This window comes from Macrobrachium rosenbergii, chromosome 54 (assembly GCF_040412425.1).
Source record: "Macrobrachium rosenbergii isolate ZJJX-2024 chromosome 54, ASM4041242v1, whole genome shotgun sequence".
Taxonomy (NCBI): Eukaryota; Metazoa; Arthropoda; class Malacostraca; order Decapoda; family Palaemonidae; genus Macrobrachium; species Macrobrachium rosenbergii.
Window position 1 is genome coordinate 53,032,818 of NC_089794.1, and position 26,906 is coordinate 53,059,723.

Consider the following 26,906-nt stretch of genomic DNA (forward strand, 5'->3'; position numbering starts at 1 on the left):
AGAGGCTGGAGACTCCCGGTTCTCAGCAAGTCTTGGAGGACGAAGTTGCTTTCCCCCTACACTTGATTCCAGAGGAAGCTTGTACCCATTCACTTCTGGGTTAACTGGTGGGTGGTCTGCCAGGATCACGGGCGTTACAAACAGTAGCGCTTTTCATGCAGCTAATGTTGAAGTTTTCTGAGCAGGTGCCTCATGAACGTGTCTGAAGTTGAAGCAATGTGGTAGAGACTATTGTATTGTCAAGGGAAATTGTTTAATGCCAAATTATATATATATATATATATATATATATATATATATATATATATATATATATATATATATATATATATATATATATATATATATATATATATATATATATATATATATATATATATATATATATATATATATATATATATATATATATATATATATATATATATATATATATATATATATATATATATATATATATATATATATACATTGTATATATACTGGGCTGGATTTCCTCATAGTATTACAAAACCCTTCCCTAAGTGTCAAGGAAAATGCAGACGTTCATATTTAAGAGGTATTACCCACCAGCTCACTGAGCTGTATATGTATATACATGAAGAGTAACAAACACACCAAGAGCTTCACAACAAAAGCTGAAGTACTTCTCAGAATAAATCCTGGATGTGAGTTTGGTTCCCGTGTTCCTTTTCCCAACCGGCTTATGCAGAAATCTTAAAATATGCACCTTGCATTAAGTTTAATTTCCCTACATGTATTGGATTGTAATGTTTTAATGTTAATCCCACATAATCCCAAGGAAGTGGCTCCATGCAGCCTCTGCCATGGTGTCAGTGAAACCAACCCTTGACATTTGCGAAACTTTTATGCAAAAATGAGATCGTATGTTATCTAAAAAGAAACCCCCTCTTTTCTCTTTTATAGCCACTGCATTGCTAGCCAGCGTATTAACGCTGACGGTGATTAGCGTTGGTCGGGTAGTAGCCGTCATGTTCCCTCTACATGCCCGAACCTCGCCTGACCGGGCCCATCGGGTCATCGCAGCCGTGTGGATAACGTCCGCCGTGCTTGCCTGCCCTTCTCTCTTCTATCGGGAGCTCTACAGCATCAAGGTAAGACGACCGTGTGGGAATTAATTAAGGAGAAAATCATTTGTTTCAGGCAAAGGCTAAAAGAACGGACAACGGTCGTCCTGATACACTCAAGGCTTATGGAAAAGATCAGATTAATTTTAGGGCAAGAATGGGATCTAACCCTGGAGGAAGTGGCAAACGACTTTTAATACTTTCTTTGATGGTAGGGTTTGGGGAACAGAGAGGCAGGGGGATCATTCTAAAACCTGCCGGGCAAGCAGAGTGATTTTTTTTTTTTTTTTTTTTTGGTATAGATCTATCAATATTATTGCTTCCTCTTAGTGTTTTGAATGTCCATTTTGATAGCTTACACTTTACAAACGTCCAGTTTACATATGCTAGATAATTACGTTTATGTTGATTGGCTTCAATTACAGTGCATAAAATTCAGTGAAAACTGTCTAGATTCACTTGTTATTTCCACAGTGAAATTTGCTTTTGAAGAGAACAATAGTTTCGTTGAAATTATAATAAGTTTGTGCAGCACACTTGAACACATCAGAAACATGAAAATTATGCATATTGTTGTAGAAACGCCTCAGCATCCAAAAAAAAAAACTATAATCGGAAAGCTTTTTGTTTCTCCATACAGTTTTTACTTTTTTCGGTTTTTATTTTTTCGGTAGCATGCGAGGGCTTCCCGTTCTTGCGTAAGTGGTTTTATGACGTTCTGTTTCATTGAGAATTGGGAATTTATAGCTCTCGGAAGTTTTTTTAGGTGGAAATTAACTTTTCCAGCCACTGACCTTCCTAACTTAGTGGCATATGAAGCGGTCCATTAGGCGATTCTTTTTTAAAAACATAGAAGACGCCGAAATGCCATTTTACACTTAAAAGATTGTTGAGCGAGGTTTCCTTGAAAGTTAATGATGTCAATTGTGTTGTTTTCCATGAATTGTTTCTTGAGAAATTTGTTCGTGGTTGGCTTCACATTTATTCTCTCTAAATCTACATCCCCTTAGGGGGATAGTGCCATCATTGCACCTCACTTGGTGCACTGTAGGCATTACTTGAGATTCTTGGCAGCGTCTCTTCGGCCCTTAGCTGCAACCCCTTTCATTCCTTATATTGCACCTCCGTTCATATTCTCTTTCTTCTGTCTTACTTTCCACCCTCTCCTAACAATGGTTTTCTTCTGGTTATACCTTTAAAACCTTTTTACTCTCAGTTTCCCTGTCAGCGCTGAATGACCTCATAGGTTCCAGCGCTTGGCCTTTGTTTGGCGTAAATTTTATATTTCATTCCATTCTATTCTAAATCTACGTGATTTTATTAGATATGGTATAGCACTTGCATGCTAAAGAATTCTGTCCCATCATTTATAAACCAAACGCCTAGAGGAAGTGATGGAGAAATGGGCACAGAATCGTTTAGAAGGAACAACAAAGATCAAAATAGCAGTATCAGACAAAATGACAACTGAATAATTTTTTGAATAAGATAAAATAAAGTGTGGCAGAACAATTACGAAGGCTTATGTATGGTTGCCAAATGTCCAGTAAATAGAAACTCATATCAATTTCTCTCAAAGTAGTTGGATAACCAGTCAGAATTAGTCAGTGACGATAATATTTCTATTTAATCAGTAAGGAACAGAAAACTTTTAACTTATGGAAATTTATTTTCAAGAAATGAAGTTAAACGGCCGGAGGTACTTACCTTGATTTCCATAAGTGTTTTCAAGTTTCTGGAATGTGCATCTGTGGACTAATTTCTTTTCCTGAAGGCACTCTACGCGGGAAGTCTAAAACCCCATAACTTTCGTGAGTGAGCTGACTTTCCTTCATGAATCCAAACACCTTTAAATAGCTGGCCCAAGGAGATCTGTATCCTTGACATATATGGCTTAAGGTTTCAACATTCAGCAGTGGAATAAAACAATTTAATGAAAACCAATTCCTCTCCAAATGCAGTTGCTAGAGATTGATTCCAAGGGAATCTGATCCTCATCAGGAATAGCCAAACAAGCGCTGTAGTGAACATCTTTATTACATACGGACGTTTCGGCTTCAACTGTTAAGCCATTTTCAACCTAAATAGAGGCAAAGCACCCAAAGCATAAGATTACTGTATATACTAGTAAAATACAATCCAAAGGAAGTTAACACTCGAGAATAAAATAAGTATTGAAAAAACTTTTAAACTATGTTACCATCAATAAAAACACTAATCAGAAAGAAACAAAAATGGATTAAACTAACACAATTAAATTAATTACAACAGTCATTAAAACTAAGTCAAATAAAATGAAATTCAAGACGAATAAAAAATTAATAAAAATTCACATAGGCCAAATTAAAACAGATCTAAGAAACATCCATAAAACCAAACACGAAAAAAACGAAGAAAAACAAAGAAAACTTAGAGACAAATTAACCAGATGACTGGAAAGTGAGAGCGGTTGGCAAATCAGTATATTATGGGTAAAGGAAGGAAAGATTGATATCATCGATTCTAAAATTCTTAAATCTGACAATTGTATATTCTTATTCAAATTTGGCAGATTTAAGGATTTTAGAATATATATATTCACAAACTTAAGCCACAACTTAACGAAGATCAGTCTTCCATAATGTACTGATTTTTCAGCCCCTCTTGCTTTCCCATTTATTTATTTATTTATTTATTTATTTATTTTTTTTGTATTTGGTTGTATGGATATGCTTTATTTTTGCTTAATTGAATTTTTATTTTTTTCCTCATCTTGAATTTTATTTTATTTGGCTTATTTTTAATGACTACAGCAATTCATTGAATGGTATTAGTTTAATCCATTTTTTTTTTACTTTACGATCAGTATGATTTTATTGACGGTAACGTAGTTTAAGTAAACCATTTTGTAAATATTCTCTTAATTCTCGAGCATGAAATTTCTTTGGATTAAACTTTACTAGTATATAATCTTATGTTTTGGTGTTTTGTCTCTATTCAGATTGAAAATGGCTTTATGTGTTCAAGCCGAAATATCTCTATGTAATAAAGACGTTCGCTATAGAGCTTTGTATGGTTGTTCCTTTCCGTATTCAGTGTAACTTCACTCCACAAAAGCCTTCTCTTTCTTCTCTTTCATGCTTGTGACCTTCAACCTTTTGCCTTCTTGAAACGGCTGATTTCGTTTCAATTTCAAAGCCTTCTCCATATATGACTTAAGTCCCAACTTCTCCCAGTGACCAAGCTTCATTTCGTGAAAACCTTCACGGGACTAACTTTTCTTCATGAAAGGCTACTGCTTTATACTTCCCTTTCAGTTTATTACTTTTCTCAGTACACTAACTAAACGTCAGGAAAGGCTTTGTAACCTATGGCCCTCAGTGTTATGATTTGACTTCATGAAGGCCTATGATACGGGTAACCTAAAGTCTCTTCACTTTCTCAGTGGACTGATTTTATTTCATGAAAGCTGGTTTCTTTACATGTGACCCAAGTCTCTTACTTCTCTTAGGGGTTTGAATTCACATTACGAAAGCCTACTGTATACAATGTGACCTAGAGTTTCTTACTTTCCTCAGTGAGCTATTTCTTACTTTCCTCAGTGAGCTAACTGTATTTTGCAAAAGCCTACTCCTTTACAACTGTTCTAAAGGGTTTTACTTTTTTCAGTGGTCGTACTTCACTTCATGAAAGCTGCTCCTTTGCCCAATGACCTAAATTCTCTTACTGTTGCGAGTGCACGGTCTTCCGTTCATGAAAGTGTAGTCCTACATTTATAAAGTAATTTCTCTTATTATCTTCATTTTACAATCTTTGACCTCCCTCATAGGATTATCTCTACTTGGTGAAAGCCTGCAGCTGACCTGAAGTCTCTTGCTTTCCTCAGTGGGCCAACTTCACTTCATGGCAGTGCGACGAATTCTGGCCGACAGAGAAGCACTTCGACCCAAAACTCGAGCAGTGTGTGATCACTTACGATGCACGTAAGGTCTTCTACGTGGCCCTTACCATCGCTCTCTATTTCCTACCTGTGGCAGTGATGTTCATCAACTATAGGTGAGGTCCCAACCTGGTGATTTCATTTAATTTCTCGTGAAGAATTTATTCAGCTGATGTTAATAGATGCTTTCTAGTGGCTTACTGTTGTATACACCTATATTTCCAGGTATTTTTAGTAAGCATAGAGTCCTGTTGCAAACTTATGATTATTGTGTAAATTCAGCAGCATTGTCACAAAGCTCATGGCCTTTTGTCTTGTTCGAAACTAAATTATGCATTGATTATAATTGTAATAAGTAACATTTATAATAAGTGATAGTAATAATTATTAGTAAAGAACTTGATTAATGATAAAATAAACAGGTAAATAAATGAGTATAGAAAAATTTGTAGGTCTTCTATCCCAGAAGACCCGCGTGGGTTAAAATGCATCCACTGTAGTCCTGAGTTCTTGTCTTCGCTGGTTCGAGCCCACGAGACGACGAACTTATTATCAACTAAAAAATTCCCCTTCGGTAACATATATGAAAATATATTATTTCCGGAGAGCGAATATTAAAGGACGTTTGTAGCTTACTGATTGAATATGAATCACGGTGATTTGATAAAAAAAGTCATAAATGTAAGGAATACATTTTTAATCTCCTCCATCAAATCTCTTTTTGGGAGATTACCATCTTTCTGTCTCCTGCCTAGAGAACTTTTAGGCTGTTAGTTTCTCTCTCTCTCTCTCTCTCTCTCTCTCTCTCTCTCTCTCTCTCTCTCTCTCTCTCTCTCTCTGCTTAGTACTCCTTTCCTCGTCAGCTTGGTTGTGTGGAGGCTGTGGATGTCGCGGCTGCCAGGGGAGCACTCAGCACCCGCCCGTCACACAGCCACCAGAGCGAAGAAGAAAGTGGTCAAAATGGTGTCAGTGGTTTTGATCATCTTCGTGCTGTGTTGGACACCTCTTCAGACCATCATTCTCTACGATTTTGTGCGTGCTAATAACAATTCGGTAAGTAATGATGATACCGTGTATGTTTTTTTTATTTGCGGGTGGAATGCCTATACACACGCACTCATGTGTGTACGTATGCATGTATGTATGTATATATACATACATACATATATATATATATATATATATATATATATATATATATATATATATATATATATATATATATATATATATATATATATATATATATATATATATATATATATATATAAATGTGTGTGAATTTTTTACGTAGGTCGTGACATTTTTTATATTCATAAATATTAAGCCACAAATATCGTTTAACATCAAATTCACTATGCCTTGAGAATAACTTATTCTCAAGAGGAATTATGATTGATAAGTGCTTCGTCACAAGTGGGTTTTGAACCGTTTCCTGATTTAGAAACAAGCATTTACAGTGATTTCCCAATATTGGTGGCGAAGCTCTTATCAATTATGATTTCCCTTGGGTGTAAGTTATTCCTGAGGTATAGTGAATTGGATATTAAACTATAATTGTGACTTAATGTTTATGTATGCATATATATATATATATATATATATATATATATATATATATATATATATATATATATATATATATATATATATATATATATATATATATATATATATATATGTGGTGTGTGTGTGTGTGTGTATATATTATGATTTAACCTGGGGAAATGCTTATCATGAGCCAGTTATAGACTCTAAATGAATGATTGCGTTACTTACCTCTTTTTTTTGTATTAAAGCTGACTGCTGTTGATTCAGGAAATCGTAAAAACAAGAAAAAAAGGAGGAATTTATCTGAACTGAGGACTCTACTCACAAGGTATTTGTAAGTAAACACGTTAGGGTAAGTTTAAAATTGTGTGTATTTACATGAAATGAACTATCAGAAGATGAAATGGACTAATCAGGCAGGCAGAGCCTGAGGGGTTAATTATAACTGGGAAAACTTGAAGGTATATCTGTCGGTGTGTCGATGCTGATACAAGGCACAGTCAAGAGAGATTTCCAAGGCTAACAAACCCTCTGTAAACGGAGAGATTCACGAATTAAAAGCCAGTAAGGACGCAGTAAATTGTGCATAGGACAAGGCGAGCACAGAGGGTGCCAAAGAATCCTTGAACACACGATTTTATGTAATTATTTAAACATAGGCATTTACCTAACACTGCCCTAACAAGGCAAGGTTGATATGGAAATACTGGCACTTAGAAATGGAAATAGGAAGTTTAGTATGAGAATTAAAATAGTGTGACTGGCTGGAAGAACCTTTGCAACAGATCACTTTACCTTGTAGAAGAGGTGGCTTCAGCAAGGGTAATGGCGGCGGAGGAAGGGCTAAGGGCTTCACTGGTAATAATACTAAAGGTCCCTACAAAATAGGACCACGTGGTAGGGCATGGCTCTCTGAAGGGGGAGATGTGTCTCGCTCGCGTCCAGCAATGTCTCTCTCGCTTGTTCCTTCAGTGAGGCCCTTATATGACTTCAATCAGGGGTCAGGGGTTACCCACAGGTAGATGGGGTCGGTGTCGTTTCCCTGTGTGCAGGCATCATTTATGACTCAAGGTCCAGGTGTTCATTCTCTTAATCCGTGTCGCCAGCTCTATTCTGCCTCCGGCCAGGCTTAGGCTCTTCACAACCTCGTATCTGTGTAAACAAAAGTTTCCCGCAGCGTCACATTTGAGAAGAGAAAGTTGAAAGGGATATACAGAGTGCAATTAACAGAGTAAGGGAAGGGCCAACATTCCTTTCGCCCTTCCTTGTCAGGCAGTGCCAAAATGCACTGTTGTATTTTCTAGCTTTAAATTAAGCATTTGGTGGCTGGGATGCTTGGGTAGATATAGAAATATATATATATATATATATATATATATATATATATATATATATATATATATATATATATATATATATATATATATATATATATATATATATATATATATATATATATATATATATATATATATATATATATATATATATATATATATATATATATATATATATATATATATATATATATATATATATATATATATATATATATATATATATATATATATATATATATATATATATATATATATATATATATATATATATATATATATATATATATATATATATATATATATATATATATATATATATATATATATATATATATATATATATATATATATAAATGATGTAAGTTTTCCATTTATTATATAATATCATATAAAAATGGATGTATGTATGTATGTATGTATGTATGTATGTGTGTGTGTATGTTCCAGCATAACTGAAAGGCAATGAGCAATTTCAACCAAACTTGGTATACACATGACTTACTCTCTGGGGAAAGAATGCTGTGGGGTTAAGACATCACTGATACCAAAGGGGATGGGGGTGAGAAGGGGGTGACATGTAAAAATAACCAAAATCGACAGATATGAGTGTCCAGTCTATAGTTTTCAAGGTCACTGAGATGAATAGTGACACTCCCGATGCCCTTTAAGTCCAAGTTCAACCCCAATAGGAATGGGGGGTTGAGAAGGGGTGAAATATAAAATGTCAACAGTGACAGAAATTAGTGTCTAATCCATAGTTTTCTAGATCACTGAGATGAATAGTGTCACCCCGATGCCCTTAAGTCCAAGTTCAGCCCCAATAGGAATGGGGGGTTGAGAAGGGGTGAAATATAAAATGTCAAAAATGATGGGCAATGTATTTGAAGCAACTATGTTAAAAGAAAAGAGAGAGAGAGAGAGAGAGAGAGAGAGAGAGAGAGAGAGAGAGAGAGAGAGAGAGGAGAGACTAGGTATTAGGGAGGAGAAAGAGGAAAGAGAGAGAGCATAAGGGAAAGAGAGAGATTTTATCAGTTGTCATTCAGAGTTCTCCCGGGCAGTGCTGGGTTGGTGAGTTAGTGTGTATATGTATATATATATATATATATATATATATATATATATATATATATATATATATATATATATATATATGCATATAATGCATGTGCTTGATTCTGCTGCAAGAATGCTGACTCAGGAAATATACGTTGTACATTAATAACTAGTCTGAAGACGCCTCCTTAAATGAAAGAGGGCTGAAGTCTTTAATGAAGTAAAGATATTTTCATCCTAAAAGTTCTTTCCAAATTGGGCAAAAGCCTCTGTCTCTCGTATTTCTTTTTTATCCCACAAGTTTTCCAATTACAAAGGCTTTTATGCATTCTAATTATAACTACGACTGAACATCGATTATGCCTCTTTAAAATGAGCAGAAAGACACAGGTTTACGAATCCTTTAAATTAGCCAGTAACAAACGCTATCAAAAATGTTTTACGCTATATATTCTTTCAAAACAAATGTTTTCTGTATAGCCTATCTAAATTAACCCCAGTTAAGCATTTTTGTTTCTACATTTCTTGCATTTTCAAAACGGATTTAGAAAGCCATACTTGGAGTCAGATGGATTGACCTCGAATCTGGGCTATAACCTTCAGATTAGGGATGCTGGCGCATCTTTCATTTCATGTTCCTGGATAGCTAAATACATTTAAAGAGATGAATCCTTTGTTAAAAGAAACTAGAACAAAAATCCATATGACTGTTATCGCAAAAGAGTGAGAATCTTGGAAGGCCTGAAGTCCTTTCTCAGGAGTCAAAAGAATCATAGCTGACAGTGGGTAGACCATCTTTACGTAAATGGCACTTGAACTAGAAACAAAAAGGGAAAGAAGAAAGTTATAGTGTTGTATATTGGGAGTTGAAAAAATCTATCAAGCCATTTCATGTTATCAGCAAGCAACATCACTCAGCAACAGAAAAGACCGTGCATGGTTTTGCGGTTCATTTCTTAAAGATTTGAACTGGCTTTCTCCATGTTGCAGATGAATTCTTCATTTACACAGTCAGAATAAAAATGACATCATTTGGGATGCAAAGTTAGATAATATCAACAATGACGTGCGCTATTGCCAAGTTGTGAAATTTCCTGAATGTTTGGGAAATTTTCTCTGTTTCACAGCCAAACGGTTAATGTGGATCATCAAAGAAAAAGGACAGTCATAGAGTGGAGAATACTTCAGAAAAACTGTGCTTGCTGGTGGAGTATTTGCTTTCCTCAAATATCCTGAAAATGTGTTATCTGTTGAAGAAGTCACATTTTTGCATGATAAGGTACCATGTTTCAAGGCTCTTCAGACACAGGAGCTGCTTCGAAACAGTGGTAATTTCTTGTCATCAAGTGATTTCAGGTAGCTCCTGACCTTAATGTGTGTGAAAACATTGGTATTATCTTAAAGGATTGTGTTGAAAACAGTGAACTATGATAATATACCAAGCCGCAACGACCTGCCGAAGAGAGGTGACCGTTTCTCAGGAAATGGAGTTTGAGTCTCAGCTTTTTGCGGTTTGCTGAAATCATACCCCTCAAGAATGCAGGCTGTGGTACAGGCAGATGGAACACAAAATATTAAATACTCAGAGAGAAACTTAAATAAATACCTGTTCTGAATTACTTTTGTTTTTGTCCATATCAATTTTAGTTTATGCTGTAGAGCCACTTTCAAAAACCCTGTGTAATAACCCCCATGATTGTTTCCATTTAAAAAATGAAATTAATTTGTGTTCTTGCTCGAAATAGATTATTCATCTCAGAGTTCATCCTGTCGAGAGCAAATCATCACGCACTGAGAGCCTCTTGGATTAAGATTTCGTCCGCAAACAGAAAAAAAGGACTCAATTTTTAAATGTCCTCCCTGAACCCTACAGATGTACCGAAAGAATATTGAGAAAATATTTTGTATCATTTTCATTTGAACAGCGAAACTAAGGCAACAACGATCAGTACTACATCTGTTACTGGATTAAATATTGTTCTTCCTAACTTTCTAGTAGCGTATAGTTATAATAATGCTGAAATATACCAACTCATCATTTGAAGCATTCCGTGGCAACACGTTGGGGGAAAATGCTGAAATATCTTAAAAATATATTATTGACAGATTTTGCCTTGAAATGGGAAATATCGTCCTCCTTTATTAGTTCCACACCACACGCAAACTTTGCTGCAATTCGGCAAAGGCAAAAACAGGTCATTGATAATTTTTAGGTTTCCACATATACCAGGGCTAAAACTCCGGCTTTTGCGTCAGAGATTTTAATCTTTTATCTCCTGGTTTCATCGCTGAAGGCACTTTCATGTTCAAATAATCCGTTACACTTTACTCTCGTAGATTTGTAGCTTTTTTTTTTTATTGAAAGCAGATTTCATCAAAGCGCTGAATGTCTGAAATGTTGCGTCAGTAGGAATGAGACAGAATCTGTGAAAATTAAATTGCCTTAATTGGAAGAATCAGGTTATACTTTAAACCTCTCTCTCTCTCTCTCTCTCTCTCTCTCTCTCTCTCTCTCTCTCTCTCTCTCTCTCTCTCTCTCTCTGCAGAGGTAATCACTGTACACATCCAAGAAGACCTACGTTCAATTCTGCCAAGAACGGAACGAGTTGGGCATTTCTTGAGAAAGTCATTGTGCCTCTTTCGACCTCATCATCGAGGCGTGCACTTGGTGGTTAGTTGACTGCTGGAGGTTTCATCAAAGTGCTGCGTATCTGAAAGGTTCCTTTATTAGGAATGAGACAGAATCTGTGATAATTAAATTGGAAAAAATAGTTTTGCTTTTAAATATACTCTCTCTCTCTCTCTCTCTCTCTCTCTCTCTCTCTCTCTCTCTCTCTCTCTCTCTCTTGAAGGCGCGCATTGAAATTACTCCTTGCTGAAATCAAGCTCCATACTTCAAGTTTCGGATTGTGGGTTGCAATGGGGGAAAGTTTGGAGCAGCGCGTGTTGCCTTGGTTTGCAAGATGAGATGCCTTTTATGTCACGCTCTGTAAAGGAACGTAATTTTGTGAAAGTTTAAATTTATTAGTTTTTCCTCTTTGTATGACTTGTGGTTGCTTACCCTCTTTTATCCTCTTTTATGGCAACGCTTTGTAAGAAGGTTTTTTAGCCATTGCAGCCCTTAAAAATGCGACGATAGCAACTGTCGTGAAACGTTGGCATAATAAACTAATAGTAACAATGGTGCCTTTTCCCTCCACCTTCGAGATTATATATATACAGTATATATATATATATATATATATATATATATATATATATATATATATATATATATATATATATATATATATATATATATATATATATATATATATATATATATATATATATATATATATATATATATATATATATGTATATATATGTGTATATACAGCAGGTGTTAGTGCGTGTTCCGGATCTCAAAAACTCTATAGATACGAGGTTGTTTGCTTACCAGGTATCCAATTCACCTTTAGATGAACAGATCGACAACGTTTTTCGTGCATATATTGTTCTTGCACTTGAGTGTGTGACTTTATAAACATGGAAATCATCCTAAAAGAAGCACGCTTGCTGTAGGAATATAAAGAAAATAGAAGTATGTTTAGTAAAGATTAAAAAATAATGCTACGAAAGGCGTACTGAAGTCAGTCATGAAATATTTTATGACGAAAATTCATAAGAAGTCAGCCATCTCTTAACCCCTTAGGCGGTTATGAGGACAACCGTCACATTTTTATGTCAATAGTTTAGTTTTATCTGCCTTCCTTGGCCAAACCTAGCTTTTCCGCATCTTCTTCAAAGAAAATAGCCTATATGAACTCAGAGGAGTGGTCCAAACACTCCTTTGCTTTATATTTTTAAGGAGAGAACGACAGCAATTAAGACCCTTTGGGGGAAGGATTGGTTCCTTCTCCATATTTGGGTTTAAATGTCATATGGAAATAAAAATGCAATCTTGTATTTCAGGGCCTTCAAGAATTCCTATGATAAATAAATCTCTGGTTACATATAAATTAATAGTTCTGCAATGCGTGTCAGCGTCTCAGTGCTTCTCGGTAATATTGTTAATATTGTTTCATATTTGTAAATGTTTGTATGCAGGAAAAATACGTTTTGATAAAGGGTACCCCAGACGAATACCAAAATTGCCCTGCATTTTTCCTCATCCTTTGAATGTATTTTGAAGTGAAAGTGAACGACGGAAGCCTAAAACTTTATTTCTCTTCATTTTTTTTTTATTTCGCAGTTGCCGGAGTGGTTTTCGGTTGTGGAGTTCTCAGCCTATTTCGTGGCCTATTCCAACTCGGCTTTGAACCCAATTATATATTGCGGCTTCAACGCCAATTTCAGGCAGGGTCTCGTTTCTCTCCTGACGTGCAGACGTTCTTCCACCGGCAGAATATACCACCAACGTGAGTATAGATATATACCGATATTGTGTGTGTGTGTGTGTGAGAGAGAGAGAGAGAGAGAGAGAAACTTTAGAGGATTAGGCGAGTGTGAGAGTGGTGATAGCAGGAAGTTAATACCTTCGTGTTGCCTTGGCAAGCTCTTCGTTCCCGCAAAATAAATATATATACATATATAAAAATAACATATATATATATATATATATATATATATATATATATATATATATATATATATATATATATATATATATATATATATATATATATATATATATTATAGATATTTTTTTCTTTTATGTGTGTGTGTGTGTGTGTGTTGCAGGGGGGGGTTGTTGAACCTTTTTTTTATGACCAGTTATTTTAGAGCAGACACTGTTAACCATAAGTATCTTTAAAGATTATATAATTTCTTATGCCACAAATATTTAAACAGACTATTTACAAATGGCCTAGGTGCTTTAAGAGGGGTACCAAACAAAAAAGTGCAGCAGAACGGTCATTCCCAGTTTTCCACACAGCAGGACTGAAGTCTATGAAAAATGAGAAAAGGATTTTTTTAGATAAATAAGCAAAAAAATGACAGTTTAGGAATAATAAAATTAATCCAGTAAAATCTTGGGAACAGAGCTTAGCAGTTTCATTAATCTATACAGTTTACCTTTAATTCACAAACACCAGCATCCATGAAAATGCTATTAAGACCAGAGGTTTACAGTGAAAGGGATTTAATCGTTTTTATAGGATGTACACAGTTCAGGCCACTTATTCCCCTCGGTATTCCACCACACTTACAAGGGCACCTTGCGGGCAAAAGGCCTGCCTAATCTAGACCAACCAACCAACCAGAGAATTAACGACTTCTGGAAGTGGGCAGTTCGACATCGCAGTTACTGTACTTGTGTTCTGCCTTTGCGCTACAGTGAACACTATTTTACTCTTACTTTTGCAGGTTGGACAACCAAATGGACCGTTGGCCATGACAGGATGGATCTCCCAGGTAAGCGGAAAAGGAGCAACGTTGCACAGGGTTTCAGTAAAGGTAGCATTGCTTGATTGGTGTGCAACGGGGGAAAAAACAGCAAAAAAGTTACAGGCAAGATCAGTAATGATATAATTTTTTGTGATTCAGTGATATCTAGAAGGCAGGATAAAGGTAAAAAAAAAATCCCAGAAATGAAAACCGTATTCCAAACTGGAATGAACAGTGTACAGACATTAAAAGCAATTATGAAGACTAGAACTTATGACATCTCAACAAATGCTTGTAATTTCTGAAAAATATTGAGCAGTTTAAACTGTTGTTTTTGTACAAGTACTTCGACTTAATGAAATAATGAGATGGGAGAAGAAGCAGAAAGTGGTAAGCACTCTTGAAGGCGCTGTATTCTACTTACTTATGGGATCCTAAGCTACAAACGATCTAATTTAGAGATAAAGAAAAATCATTTCGAGAATAAGTCCGAACAGTATAATAGAGGGAATAGGTAAAGATAGAAGAAATGTGGAGGGCTCAATTATCACCAAATGGATAAATAGGGGAGAGTTTAACTGGTGAAAGTTTTTCATAAGGAGGAGGGAGTGAGAGGAAGGAGCCCCTAGAAACAACACCAGAGTTGAAAATAGGTGCAGGTGTTGCGCCATCAACAACTGCAGATACAAAGCACTTGGATGAAAAGATAATGATAAATTTTCCATGAGATAGAATAAAGACATCGGGAGGATTTTTGGCTCAATGGAAATTATACCTTATCTTGTCAGATGCCTTTGAGATACCCCAAGACTCCAGAGGGATGCAAGAATTGTGTAGTAGAAGAGTTTGAGGTAGAGAAATGATCAATTTTATTTGCTGCATAACTGATGCTTTGAAACACGTGTTAGATGTTGAATAATTTATTCCATGCCGTTTGTAATAAAAATTGGAGGGACCTCATCTCCTCCCAATTTGGTGTGGTTGTGTATTAAAGTCTCCTTAGTAGAAAACTGTGGTGTGTGGGTGAGCAAAGACTATTTGCCAAAGTAAGGTGGCCGTAGCAAGAAATAGTGACAAATTAAAAAATACTGTTAGAAACTAAAAAAAAAAAAAAATAAATAAATAAAAAAAAAAACCTAAATGGTATCATAGAGAAGAGGTTCTAAGAGCAAGAGTCTTTCTGAATGTGTGTTTATGTTGAAATGATTGCAGAAGTAGACTGTTGTGAGTTTTATATAGGATCTTAGGATATGCTTTTGCACATTCAGTTTTCGGAGGCTAGGAGAAGACTGGGGGAAATTCACGTTAAGTGGTTTTCAAGATAGGGAGTGAGAGGGGCCTGACTGATGAGAAAAGGAGATAGGCTTCTGCAACAATGCATTGGAACCAGTACTAGTTCCTGTCATTAAAAAAAAAAATATATATATATATATATATATATATATATATATATATATATATATATATATATATATATATATATATATATATATATATATACATATATATATTTGCACACACAGGCAGAATGTTGGAATGTATGAAGGCGAAATTGATGAAAGAAAGGAGGTGAATGCTTAAGAACTGGTTTATGTAGCACTTTGTGGTTTGAAAAGAATTCCAGGGCGAGAAATCTGGATTATATGTAGGAATGATTAAAGGGTTGGCGTAGGTAAAATAATGGATGAGTATTTTTTTAAGATGGCTCAATCATGTCGAAAGAATGGAAGTGCGCATTTTGGATGTGTTGAAAGGAAGGAGAGGATGACCTGGATGGGGAATGGATAGATGGAATGAAAGAGGTATCTGGTGAGGGAAACTTAATATTCAGGAAGTGAGAAAGAGCGTGCGAGAAAGAGGTGGATGGCGTGCAGGAGAGTTCAGCACCTTTCTCGTGAGCTTTCAACATAGTTGTATGAGGCGTCTTTTACGTGGAACTTTTCAGCCCAGAGATTCGTCCACGACTCACCAGTTTGAGTGTGACTGTCGTTATTATCTTTTTTTTTACTGGGAAGCCATCCACCCTTAGGGAAAACGGCTTCATGATGAAAAAATGTTCATAGGTCATCTTTTGTTCTCTTTTTCAAGATTCTTAATCAACCAGTGATTCTAATTTTATTTTTCTTCTATTTCAAAAGGGAGCAACTGCAAAGGCATGACCATAGGGACCAGAGAAACGACCGTAGGGCTCTCCGGCCCAGAACCTGCTGTCCTGCTAGAATTCAACTCCCTTCGGAACAGCAGGTGAGTAGAAAGAACAACTTGAATAGTTGTAATTAAGAGTAATTGGACAGCTCAGTAAAAAAAAAAAAGGGGGGGTTCATTTTGAAAGATCAACTCATTAAAATTATTCATATTAGGCTGAAAATATGTTTTGTATGCATGTTTCGGAGATAGCTTTATTAAAAGTGAACATTGTAGGTCAAAATGAAATAGTATTTATGTGTTCATGAGAGATCGGGGATTAAGTGTGCATTTGAGGGACAGAAAGTGCACTAGTGCATGTATTCAAAGTGTACAGATTATTTCTTAGTCAAAGAAAGATTGTTGTTATGCTGCATGCGGAGCAGAACGCTGTAATTAGTCAAATTGCGAAAAAGTCTATATTTAAGGAAATGACGTTATACGTTGATATACAAGACAAACTCGCTTGTTATTTTCGGTATTCCAGAAATCAGAGCTTCAATAGTGGTCCTGGGGATTTTAGTGGCACCTGAGCATTTAAGTGGACATTTCAGACACGGTATTAGGATGGTAATTATATTTTAAATGAGCATTTCAGAACAACAGCTGACTGTTATGTATTTTTGCAAGAGATCGAAACTTTATGAGAGCATTTCATGCAAATTATGTTGTAAACTGCCTCCATTTTAAGTAAAAATTTAGTCATTGATGTTTAACGTTCTGAAACAAAAATTAGAATTCACCTTTGGATCCTTTCAGCTAAATGATTTCTGAACAGAATATTAATCTAAAAAAAAAAAAAAAAAGCTTGTGCTCTTGATAGTGTGAAATAAATTTTCACTGTAATCTTTAGTTATTACTGGTATGTACTTTATCTAAAAGTTCCAAAATATTTTATGGATTTGAGAATGAAGCTTTAAGAAGACTTAGGAGTCAGATGGTAGGGTAAAGTGAGAAATGATATAAAGCTGAGATAATGATGAATGAGAGATGGAGGTGGCTTGGACTTGTCCTTCGCATTACCCCCGCCAGAATAGCACGTGGTAGTGCCAGCGCCAGAAGCTATGAGACGGAAGGCTGGAGATAAGTGGAGATTTATGTGGAAGGTCAAACACAGGAAACACATGAATGGCGGATTTTCACAGAGGCGTCGGAAGCAATGATGATGAGCTTGTACTTATTTCATCCGCATTGCTTTCGAGAGAGCGCGAAAGGGTCAGGATTTAGCCAGAGCCTCTCAAATTTCAAGCCTCTTTAGGCTGCTTGAAGTTAGTAATAGAGTTTGCTCGTGATTTGGCAAAATATATATGTCAGATTAGTTTCACATAAGATTACTTCCAAGGTGTTCAGACCACTGAACTTTCTGGCGGTCTCTGTTTTCCCTGAATCGTTTAATTTATTTTTTGAAGAAAAAAGGAACCCGTGTTATCATGACTTGTGGATGAAGCTCACAGTAACACTTCTCCTGTGAACAAGGTGTATTTAAGCAGCCATACCTTCCTTGGTCTCTACTATGAAGCAAGGCACCAAAATTCCTTCCAACTCCTACAAACCTGAGTCAGGGGTGAAGAGAAATTCACTTTAAGGCAAATAGAAATAATACCTAAGAATTAATTTCCCTTCTGTACTCTACCTCGAAGTCATTTGGGAAATGATGTGCAGCACGAAGGAGATAAAATAGAGGAGAAGAAAAAGCACCAGCCCTTTTACACTGCTGATCTTATTTCCTTGTAAACAGTGTGAACTTGAAAACTGTAGAATAAACTACGAAAGTACTTGTTCAAAGTCCCGGTTTTCACTCACCTTCTGACGTGGATTTAGTGATATTCTCAAGCGCGCATTCCTTCGTGTTGCATTGGATATATATATATATATATATATATATACATATATACATATATATATATATATATATATATATATATATATATATATATATATATATATATATATATATATATATGTATGTATGTATATATGTATGTATGTATATATATGTATGTATATATATATATATGTATATATATATATATATATATATATATATATATATATATATATATATATATATATATATATATATATATATATATATATATATATATATATATATATATATACATATATATGGGTGTGTGCATGTGCGCACGCGCGCCTATATGTCAGTGACTTAAAATACTGTTTTCCGCACATCTTTTTAACATGTTCATCGTAATAAGAATCGACATGAGATTAGGAACATATGAAGAAACTCCACCTCCTTCAATGGGATTCGGATCCATGTACCATAGTTCAGGATAATGTTAACCTAAACCAATTTACTATGAAAAAAAACTTCATCTCTCACATATGAATATAAAAGTATCGATTTCACTTATATACTTCACTACAGCTGGAAATGACCCTTCATTGTCATCGTGTCATTGTGTTTTTAGCTTTTATGTCTAGAATGCTGGTAACTTTTACCAGATAAATGTCTTCCTAACAGCCACAATGCTTCTTGATCATTCACACAGTTTTATATGATTTCCCCAACAACCATTAAATATAGATGGATAGGTTATATATATATATATATATATATATATATATATATATATATATATATATATATATATATATATATATATATATATATATATATATATATATATATATATATATATATATATATATATACATGTGTGTGTGTGTGTGTATATGTATATATATATATATATATATATATATATATATATATATATATATATATATATATATATATATATATAGATCTGTGTTTCTGTATTTATATTGTCCATTTTGAATCATCTCGCACAAACCAAAGATCCTTTGACCTGACGCCATATCTTTGGAGTCACATTCATCGATGTGAATTTAACGAGAGAGTGCAAGATTCTTTTGTTTTGCAAATTCGTGTTTCAGGGCCTTATGCCAGTTCGAACATTCTGCCACACTTGAAGTTCATAATCTGATGTGAAGCAAAAATTGACCTTTCCGAAAGACACTCAGTAACCCAGGTCGAAAGAGTTATAAATAGTTCATATGCTGTAGCGACGCAGGGATGTTTTAGAGGCCGTTATAAAATCGCTAGATGTTGTCTGCTGGACATGTAATGGTATGCCGCATTTTTTAAAAGTTTAGGATGGTTCTTTTGACTGCTGTGGATCGTAGGATGGAAGAGAGAGAGAGAGAGAGAGAGAGAGAGAGAGAGAGAGAGAGAGAGAGAGAGAGAGAGAAGCTAACGTGGGTAACTAGCTCTATGTTCAAATATATATACCATCGTATAATTAGGAGTGGAAGGACCATGAAGAAAATACCCTTATTTATAGGGGGGAGGAGGGAAGCTTCCATTATTCATTAGCTATAGTCTTCGTTGTTCTCTCAACAATGGCAGTTCGATGTCGTCACGCATTCAGAGGAAGTTGCCTCACAAGAATATCGTATGTTGTTCCATGGTCACTATTTTTAGATTTGCTTCTTGCAAGTGTGGCGCAATATCATATTTTAATGCCCAGACTTCTCCTTTATCACAAAACAGTTTGCAAAGTCGAGTGTCATCTTATCCATTAAGAACTTCATCTGATTTCCCTCTAGACTAGAATTCTATCCTCGTCAGTTTGGAACTTGAGATGTTCAAGCGAAGATACAATGCATTACAGTTCTTCTTGTATTTTAATAATTACGTACATTTTTATTTAATTATTTTTTATTCGTTAATTTATCTGTTTCTAATAACTGATCTCCTTTTTCTGTATTTCCCATTATCTTCTGTTACTTTTTCGAATGAACACCGTATTCTTTGGAAGCTTGAATTTCAAGTCAGTGGCCCCTGTGGGCTTGTTCCATATGAAGAGGGTTTCCTTCTGAATAATAATAATAATAACAATAACTTTGTTTTAAGGCACAAGTTATGTTTTGGCAGTCATATCCGCCTTACGCTAACCTTGTAAAATAAAAAAAAAATGCTTTTCAAATTTTAGCGCCTACTTAATGCCATTAACGAGGCACTCACCACAACGAGAATATCCTTATTTAAAGACGAAACTCTAAGAAAGGGTAAAAAAAAAATTCCGTTGTCTTCACTTATACTGATTGTTTTATTAAATTGAGCAAATGGCGTCACTCACCCCAAGGGTAAAATGCCTTTGAAAAGAACACAAGCTGCCGCCAGTGACACAGCCTTTATGATTAGATGCTGATCATCCGGTAATCTCTAAAAGGAAAAGATGAGAACTTTGTATCCCAAAGGGAAACTTCCAATGATTCGTTATTTAAACGTTCAGTCAGCCGCGTCGGTTCGAGGCTTCATTTTTCATGAGCTTCTTTTAAATGACTTTCTTCTTTTTATGATACAGCACACCTCATTAAAACGACGACTAGAGATGTGATAAAAGAAGATGCCCAATAAAAAAATGTATAAGCATACTAAAAATATATTATATAAACGTTTACTGAACTTGTGTGTATAAAACAATATTCACTTAGCCTAACACACACACACACACACACACACACACACTTATATATATATATATATATATATATATATATATATATATATATATATATATATATATATATATATATATAAATATATTAATTAATTATTATTTAAATTAATCTCAAGATTAAAAATATACCTCACTTCAGTAAAGATAGATTATCTCATAACATTAATTGTTACGACTAAGTAATTGTGAAAGGTAACAGTGATCCCTTAAGAAAAACTTATTTATCAATCACTTGAAAAATCAAATGGTTCAAAATATGTGTCAATTTTTTAAAAAACAAATAAAATCTTCTAGAGTAAAAGGGCATCACTCCATCAAAAAATTCTAACTGTTTCCCTGGTCTTAATTCAATTTAGCAAAACTAAAAGAAATAAAACATAAAGATCACTTTAATATATTTACATTTCCTATTCACTGGTGATCATAAATGAAATGTTTTTATAAAAAATTTAAATACAAAATTTATTTTTAAATTCAAAGTTTATAATTAAATTTGTCAATTATTTAGAATTCACAATCTGAAAAATTTATGAAATTAGTTGAAAATAACACAAAAACTCAATGAATTCTTGAATTAAATTATGAAACAAATCTAATTCACAAAAATTTATCAGGAACTTAAATTAATAAATGGAAAATTTAAACTATCATTTATAAGATTTAAAAAGAAAATCTCAATAAATTATAAATAATGTTATAATGTAAATTAAGTATGCAAATTTAAATTATATAATATTAAATTGACAGACCATATTTACAATGCTATCCAAAATAAATGTTAATCACAAACATAAAAAATGTGAAAATATGGAAATTGTAAACAGAAAAACACAGTCAAAAATACACATAAGATTTATCAATAATCAATTCACTGTTCAAAATAAATGACATCAACTGAAAAGCAGGAAAACTTATCATACCATGGTATTATAAGTAAAATTCGTTACCTTACACAAACTTGTGAAAACCTCTTAAATCACTTTCGAGCTGCAGCTGTACAAAATAAATAACATAAATTACAAGGCGCCGTTACCAATTAAATAACTTAAGATTCAGATCTCAACAGTTAATGTTAAAAGTGACCAAAAAATTAGTTAAAAGTAATCTCTCTAATTAGGAATGAGGAGAGAGAGAGAAAAAACCAAATAGACTGGTCTCAGAAAAGAATGAAAAAATTTTAGGATTCCAGTAATACGTGAAACAATTGCACATGATGTCATTAAAGCATTTTGGGTAACATGAGATACAAAAGTTCTAGAAGCAGGAGGTGACGTCAACGAAAAACTAAGATGAGCATACAATGGAGAGAACCTTCTAGAAGGAAAGTTACAATCCCAGCAAAACGTTTTGAACGCATCTTACAAAACATGACGTAATTTCAGTTTTTTCTTCCAGTCGCACGTGACTAACATGCAACAATGTGAAATCACTCGTCTGAGCCCGTATGGGACGAATCGGCGTTTGTTTTCGCAATTGTCATTTTTTTTTTAAAACAAAGCGCTTTTCTTATCTCAACTTTACAATTGAAATGAAACAAGCCCTGGTGGACACACACATGTTCATACTACGCTTTTACCAAGAAAGATATTCGTTCTAAATTACGTTACTATTAAAATTATAATTTAACAATTTAAATTACGCTTTATCAAGTAATTTAGTTTTTTGAGATCTGATGTCCAAAAAATGACACTTTAACAACCATTATCATTAAACATAAACATGAAAAAGTAAATATGTCAAAATTTAGGAGGATTTATAGCCAACATCATGAAAATTATATTATATATTTTGTACAGCCCTATAAATGTAACGAATATATATATATATATATATATATATATATATATATATATATATATATATATATATATATATATATATATATATATACATATACACACATATATATATATATATTATACACTGTGTGTGTGTTTGTGTACAGATGGGATCAATTATCTGGCAATATATATTGAGACATGGAAATCATATTTATATAAACAAATATATATATATATATATATATATATATATATATATATATATACTAAATACATAAATACATACATTGATATTACTCACATACATTTTACATAATGGAGGATACATAGATACAAAACAAACTGGATAACATTTTTTCCATTTAATAGAGTATGCTAAATTTTAAACTACAGTCATAGCTGTTCAATGATATGCGAATTCACTGGGAGAAAATTGTTTGGTAATCAAGGCTGTAAATACATTATTTTATCTTTTGACTGGTATATAACCTTTTGATTGAATCTGTTCATATAGATTGAATCAAAACCGACGTATATGTATTTTTGAGATTTATGTTTTCTTGAATTTATGTATTTTGATTTGACTTTGTATACATATTTACAACAAAACAAGCTGGATTAATTTTTTCCATTGACTGTGTTTAAATATTTTAAAAAGCAATTAACCTGCTACTGACTATGTAAAAATATTTTCAAAAAAATTTTTGCAATCAAGATTAACCTATTTTACTGACTGGTATAAATATTTTTGAATGTGTTCATGTAGATTGAATCTTTACTGACTGTCTTGTAATATTTTCTTAATGCAAATTTTGATTTGACATTGTAAAACATTTTCAACAGAAATTTTAGTTTATTTTAATGCAAATAAAGAGAATTCACATTGTTTTGAACTTTGTAACCTTTCGAGGATTTTGTGCCGACATCAGAGGTGGGCATAAATGTGTGTACCTATTACTTTCACAGAAATAAATACCCCTTTTCATCTTTATGCTAGTTACCGTAATCATTAAAGTGTCTCAGTTGTATATAAAATTTCTTTTTATTCCTGTCGCAGCAGATATCCTCAGAGATGCTCAGTGACTGCTCAGAGTGGCCGCATGCTGATGTCAGCATCCGCAACTGATATCAGGAACATCGCTTTCACGGACCTGCATCCAGATTACCCTTCTAAGGTCAGTATGATCACTTTCAAATGGTTCTGGTTCTTATCTTCCTTCTGATTTTTCAAATTATCTTACAGAGATATTATGTCTGCTAAATTTTATATAGATGAATAAGAATTGTCTTTTCTCGAAACCAGAACTATTATGCCAATTTTAGCCACCTTTTTTTTTTAGGGTGATTGATTGTCGATCATGTCTGAGTATTTTTCATGCCCATTTGAATTATTGATAGAATTTCAATCTATGGATAGATATCTTTCAGCTTGAGTTTGAGACGAATGATATGTCATTTCTGTTCTGCGGCTAATTTCTTGTCAGTACCCTTGTTCTTTTATTTAGCGACCGATTTCCTGATGTTGCTTTGTCCCTAGGCCAGTGGTTAATTTCTTGTCATTATCCTTTTAGTAGATAACTAATTCCTTTTTTATTGCTTTAGCACTTTTCAGTGACTCTTTCCAGTAGTTTATCCCTTTTCCCATGATTAGTTGTTGTCATTCCTTTATTTCAGGAACCAATTTCTTGTCGTTATTTAGTGCTTACTTTATATACCAGTTTTCCTCATTTATTTTTCTCTTTTTCATCAGGTGATTTCTTGTCTGTTCTTTTTCACTTTTTCTGTGGTTATACTCCCAGTCAGTGATCTTATGATTTTTTCAGCGACTATTTGCTCATCATTTCCTTATCCCTTTTTGTGACAAATATCTTGTTCGTGATCCTTATTTTAGTAGCTAATTTCCTGCCATTACCTTATGCTAATTTCTAATTGTTGCTTCATATCTATTTCCACAATTAATTTCTGGAAGCCAAAGTTCATCAATTTTGTCAACTAATTCCCTATCATTTTCTTACTTATTTAAACTGATCTCCAGTCATTACTTTATAGAATATCATGAAATAACTTCTTGCCATTGATTTATTCCAATTTCGTGAACTAATATCTTCTCATTCTTTTTACTGTAGTTTCATCAACTCATTTCTATATCATCAACTAATATCGACATAATGTCCTAATTACTTGTCGCTGCTTGAAATCTGGTGCAGCGATTTGGTGGCGGCGTCTGTCGGTCCGAGAGCCAGTGCGCCTCACCAGCCATCACCTCGACCGTCTTCCCGGACGACCAGCCCCACCACGCCCCCACGAGGCCAGCGAAAGTGGGATATTCGACTCTCGCAGCCTCCCGCGTCAGAATGGCAACAGGCTGAGTAGGTTCGCCTCGACCTCCTCCTTCAGCAGCGAAGGAGGCACTCCATGCAGCTGCTGTCCGAGGAAGAAGAAGAGGAGCCACAGGAATCTAGGTCCCCGAGAGGACACCTACGATCCAACCGAAGCCAAAGAGACCCTCAGCAATGGAACCAGCGAGGAGGTGCTGTGAGCGATAATTCAGGTGGGTCGGAGATTTTTCATAATAGCCGACGCTGTTATTTTCATTCTTGCTTGACGGCTCATACTGGCTTATTATTACCATTATTATTATACAAATGTATAAGAGAACAATAATCTATGGCTTTTAAAAAGACCACACTAAGAAAAACTTCCGAATTCTTGAGAAAATGTTTCCGAATTCTTGAGAAAATGCATCATTTCACCGCCTGCTAATCAGTCTTTAATGTTAAGATAGATGTGGATATTATGGTGCAAATTAATATAAAATTCGTACTTATAAATGTGAATATGTTTAAGGAGTTGTGAAGACGAAGAGTTTGGGTCATTTCGCCAGAATCAACACTAACTCTTGTTATTGAAGTGGCATAGCATTATATAAATAAGATAATATATATATATATTTTGCACAACATTCAATAGCTTGTATATAGGTACAGCCATTTCATACGTATATATATAACACACATATATATAAATATTATATTGGAAGTTGATATATATGATAATATATATATATATTATATATATTAACATTATATATATATATATATATATATATATATATATATATATATATATATATATATATATATATATATATATATATATATATATATATATATATATATATATATATATATATATATATATATATTAATATAATGTTAAAATTTTCATTAACTGGATGATAATCATACTACCTTAAATTATCACACTCATATCAACTTCCAACTTCTATAATGACTTGTTTTATGTTACCATGCTGTGTGTTACGCGTTTAAGATTACGTCATGTGAAAGTGGCTGGAACTACACTAAAACAAGCCTATTGAATATACGGGTGCAAAAACTACCTAAAATTTTATTATTATCTTATTTGGTTAGAGAGCGATGACAATTATGATACATTGCAGCAAAGGGTGCTTCAATGGACAAGAGTTAGTGTTGATTCTGGCGAAATGACCCAAAATGGTGGACGTCCATATCAGTCTTAAAAAGGGCGAGACATTTGTGTAAGTGTTGTATAAGTCGTGACTTGTCTTTGGGAAATGCAACATTCTCTCTACTATGCCAGACCTTCCTACCTTCCTAATGTTCGTTACGCTGCTGCCCCTGGAGGTATCCTCCTTCTGGAGAGACTAACTAAGTGACATTTCCCCTTCATGAATACCAAAGCATAAAAATCGTGGATGTTTCGTGCAATGTGTCTCTGTGGTTTCTCAGATTCTTCCGTAGCGTCAAATTTCGGTTTCCTGTGAAAACAAGTGTTTATAGTGGTGTGGAAAGATGTAAACCTAGATTTCCGAAAATAATAAAAGAAATCCAAATATACTTTTTGATGTAAGGGACACGAAAATCTTATCAGAAGCAACATGATTGTGTTCTTGGTAATGTTGTCATAACCTACTTAGGTGTAATTACCATTTCGAGATTGCATTTTGGTTCTGTGATCTTCAGGAGGATAGAGACTTGGCAGACTGACAGATTCCGTGTTCTCAAGCAGAGATCGGGTGAAATTGCTTATCCACATTTTCCATGTTTATGATATATGTAACA

At 34.1% G+C, this 26,906-nt stretch overlaps 1 protein-coding gene across 4 annotated transcripts; it reads left to right on the plus strand.

Moving 5' to 3' along the window:
- Window positions 1-931: 931 nt before the first annotated feature.
- On the plus strand, window positions 932-25,335 carry LOC136835078 (substance-P receptor-like). 4 transcript variants are annotated; one of them, XM_067098256.1, is made up of 8 exons: window positions 932-1,115; window positions 4,954-5,123; window positions 5,871-6,060; window positions 13,186-13,351; window positions 14,301-14,348; window positions 16,460-16,565; window positions 23,858-23,975; window positions 25,008-25,333. In XM_067098256.1, the coding sequence occupies exons 1-8, from the start codon at window positions 993-995 to the stop codon at window positions 25,167-25,169; spliced, it is 1,083 nt and encodes a 360-aa protein (XP_066954357.1). In that variant the 5' UTR covers window positions 932-992; the 3' UTR covers window positions 25,170-25,333. The 4 variants fall into 4 exon arrangements, with proteins under 4 accessions (XP_066954357.1, XP_066954358.1, XP_066954359.1 ...); XM_067098257.1 differs by having other exon boundaries at window positions 23,861-23,975; XM_067098258.1 differs by lacking the exon at window positions 14,301-14,348 and having other exon boundaries at window positions 25,008-25,335.
- The last annotated feature ends 1,571 nt before the right edge of the window (window positions 25,336-26,906 follow it).

Coding starts and splice junctions, on each gene's coding strand:
- LOC136835078 (XM_067098256.1), top strand. CDS start 993: ATGTTCCCTCTACATGCCCGAACCTCGCCTGACCGGGCCCATCGGGTC. Junction 6,061..13,185: donor TGCGTGCTAATAACAATTCG/GTAAGTAATGAT, acceptor TTTATTTCGCAG/TTGCCGGAGTGGTTTTCGGT. Junction 23,976..25,007: donor ATCCAGATTACCCTTCTAAG/GTCAGTATGATC, acceptor AATCTGGTGCAG/CGATTTGGTGGCGGCGTCTG.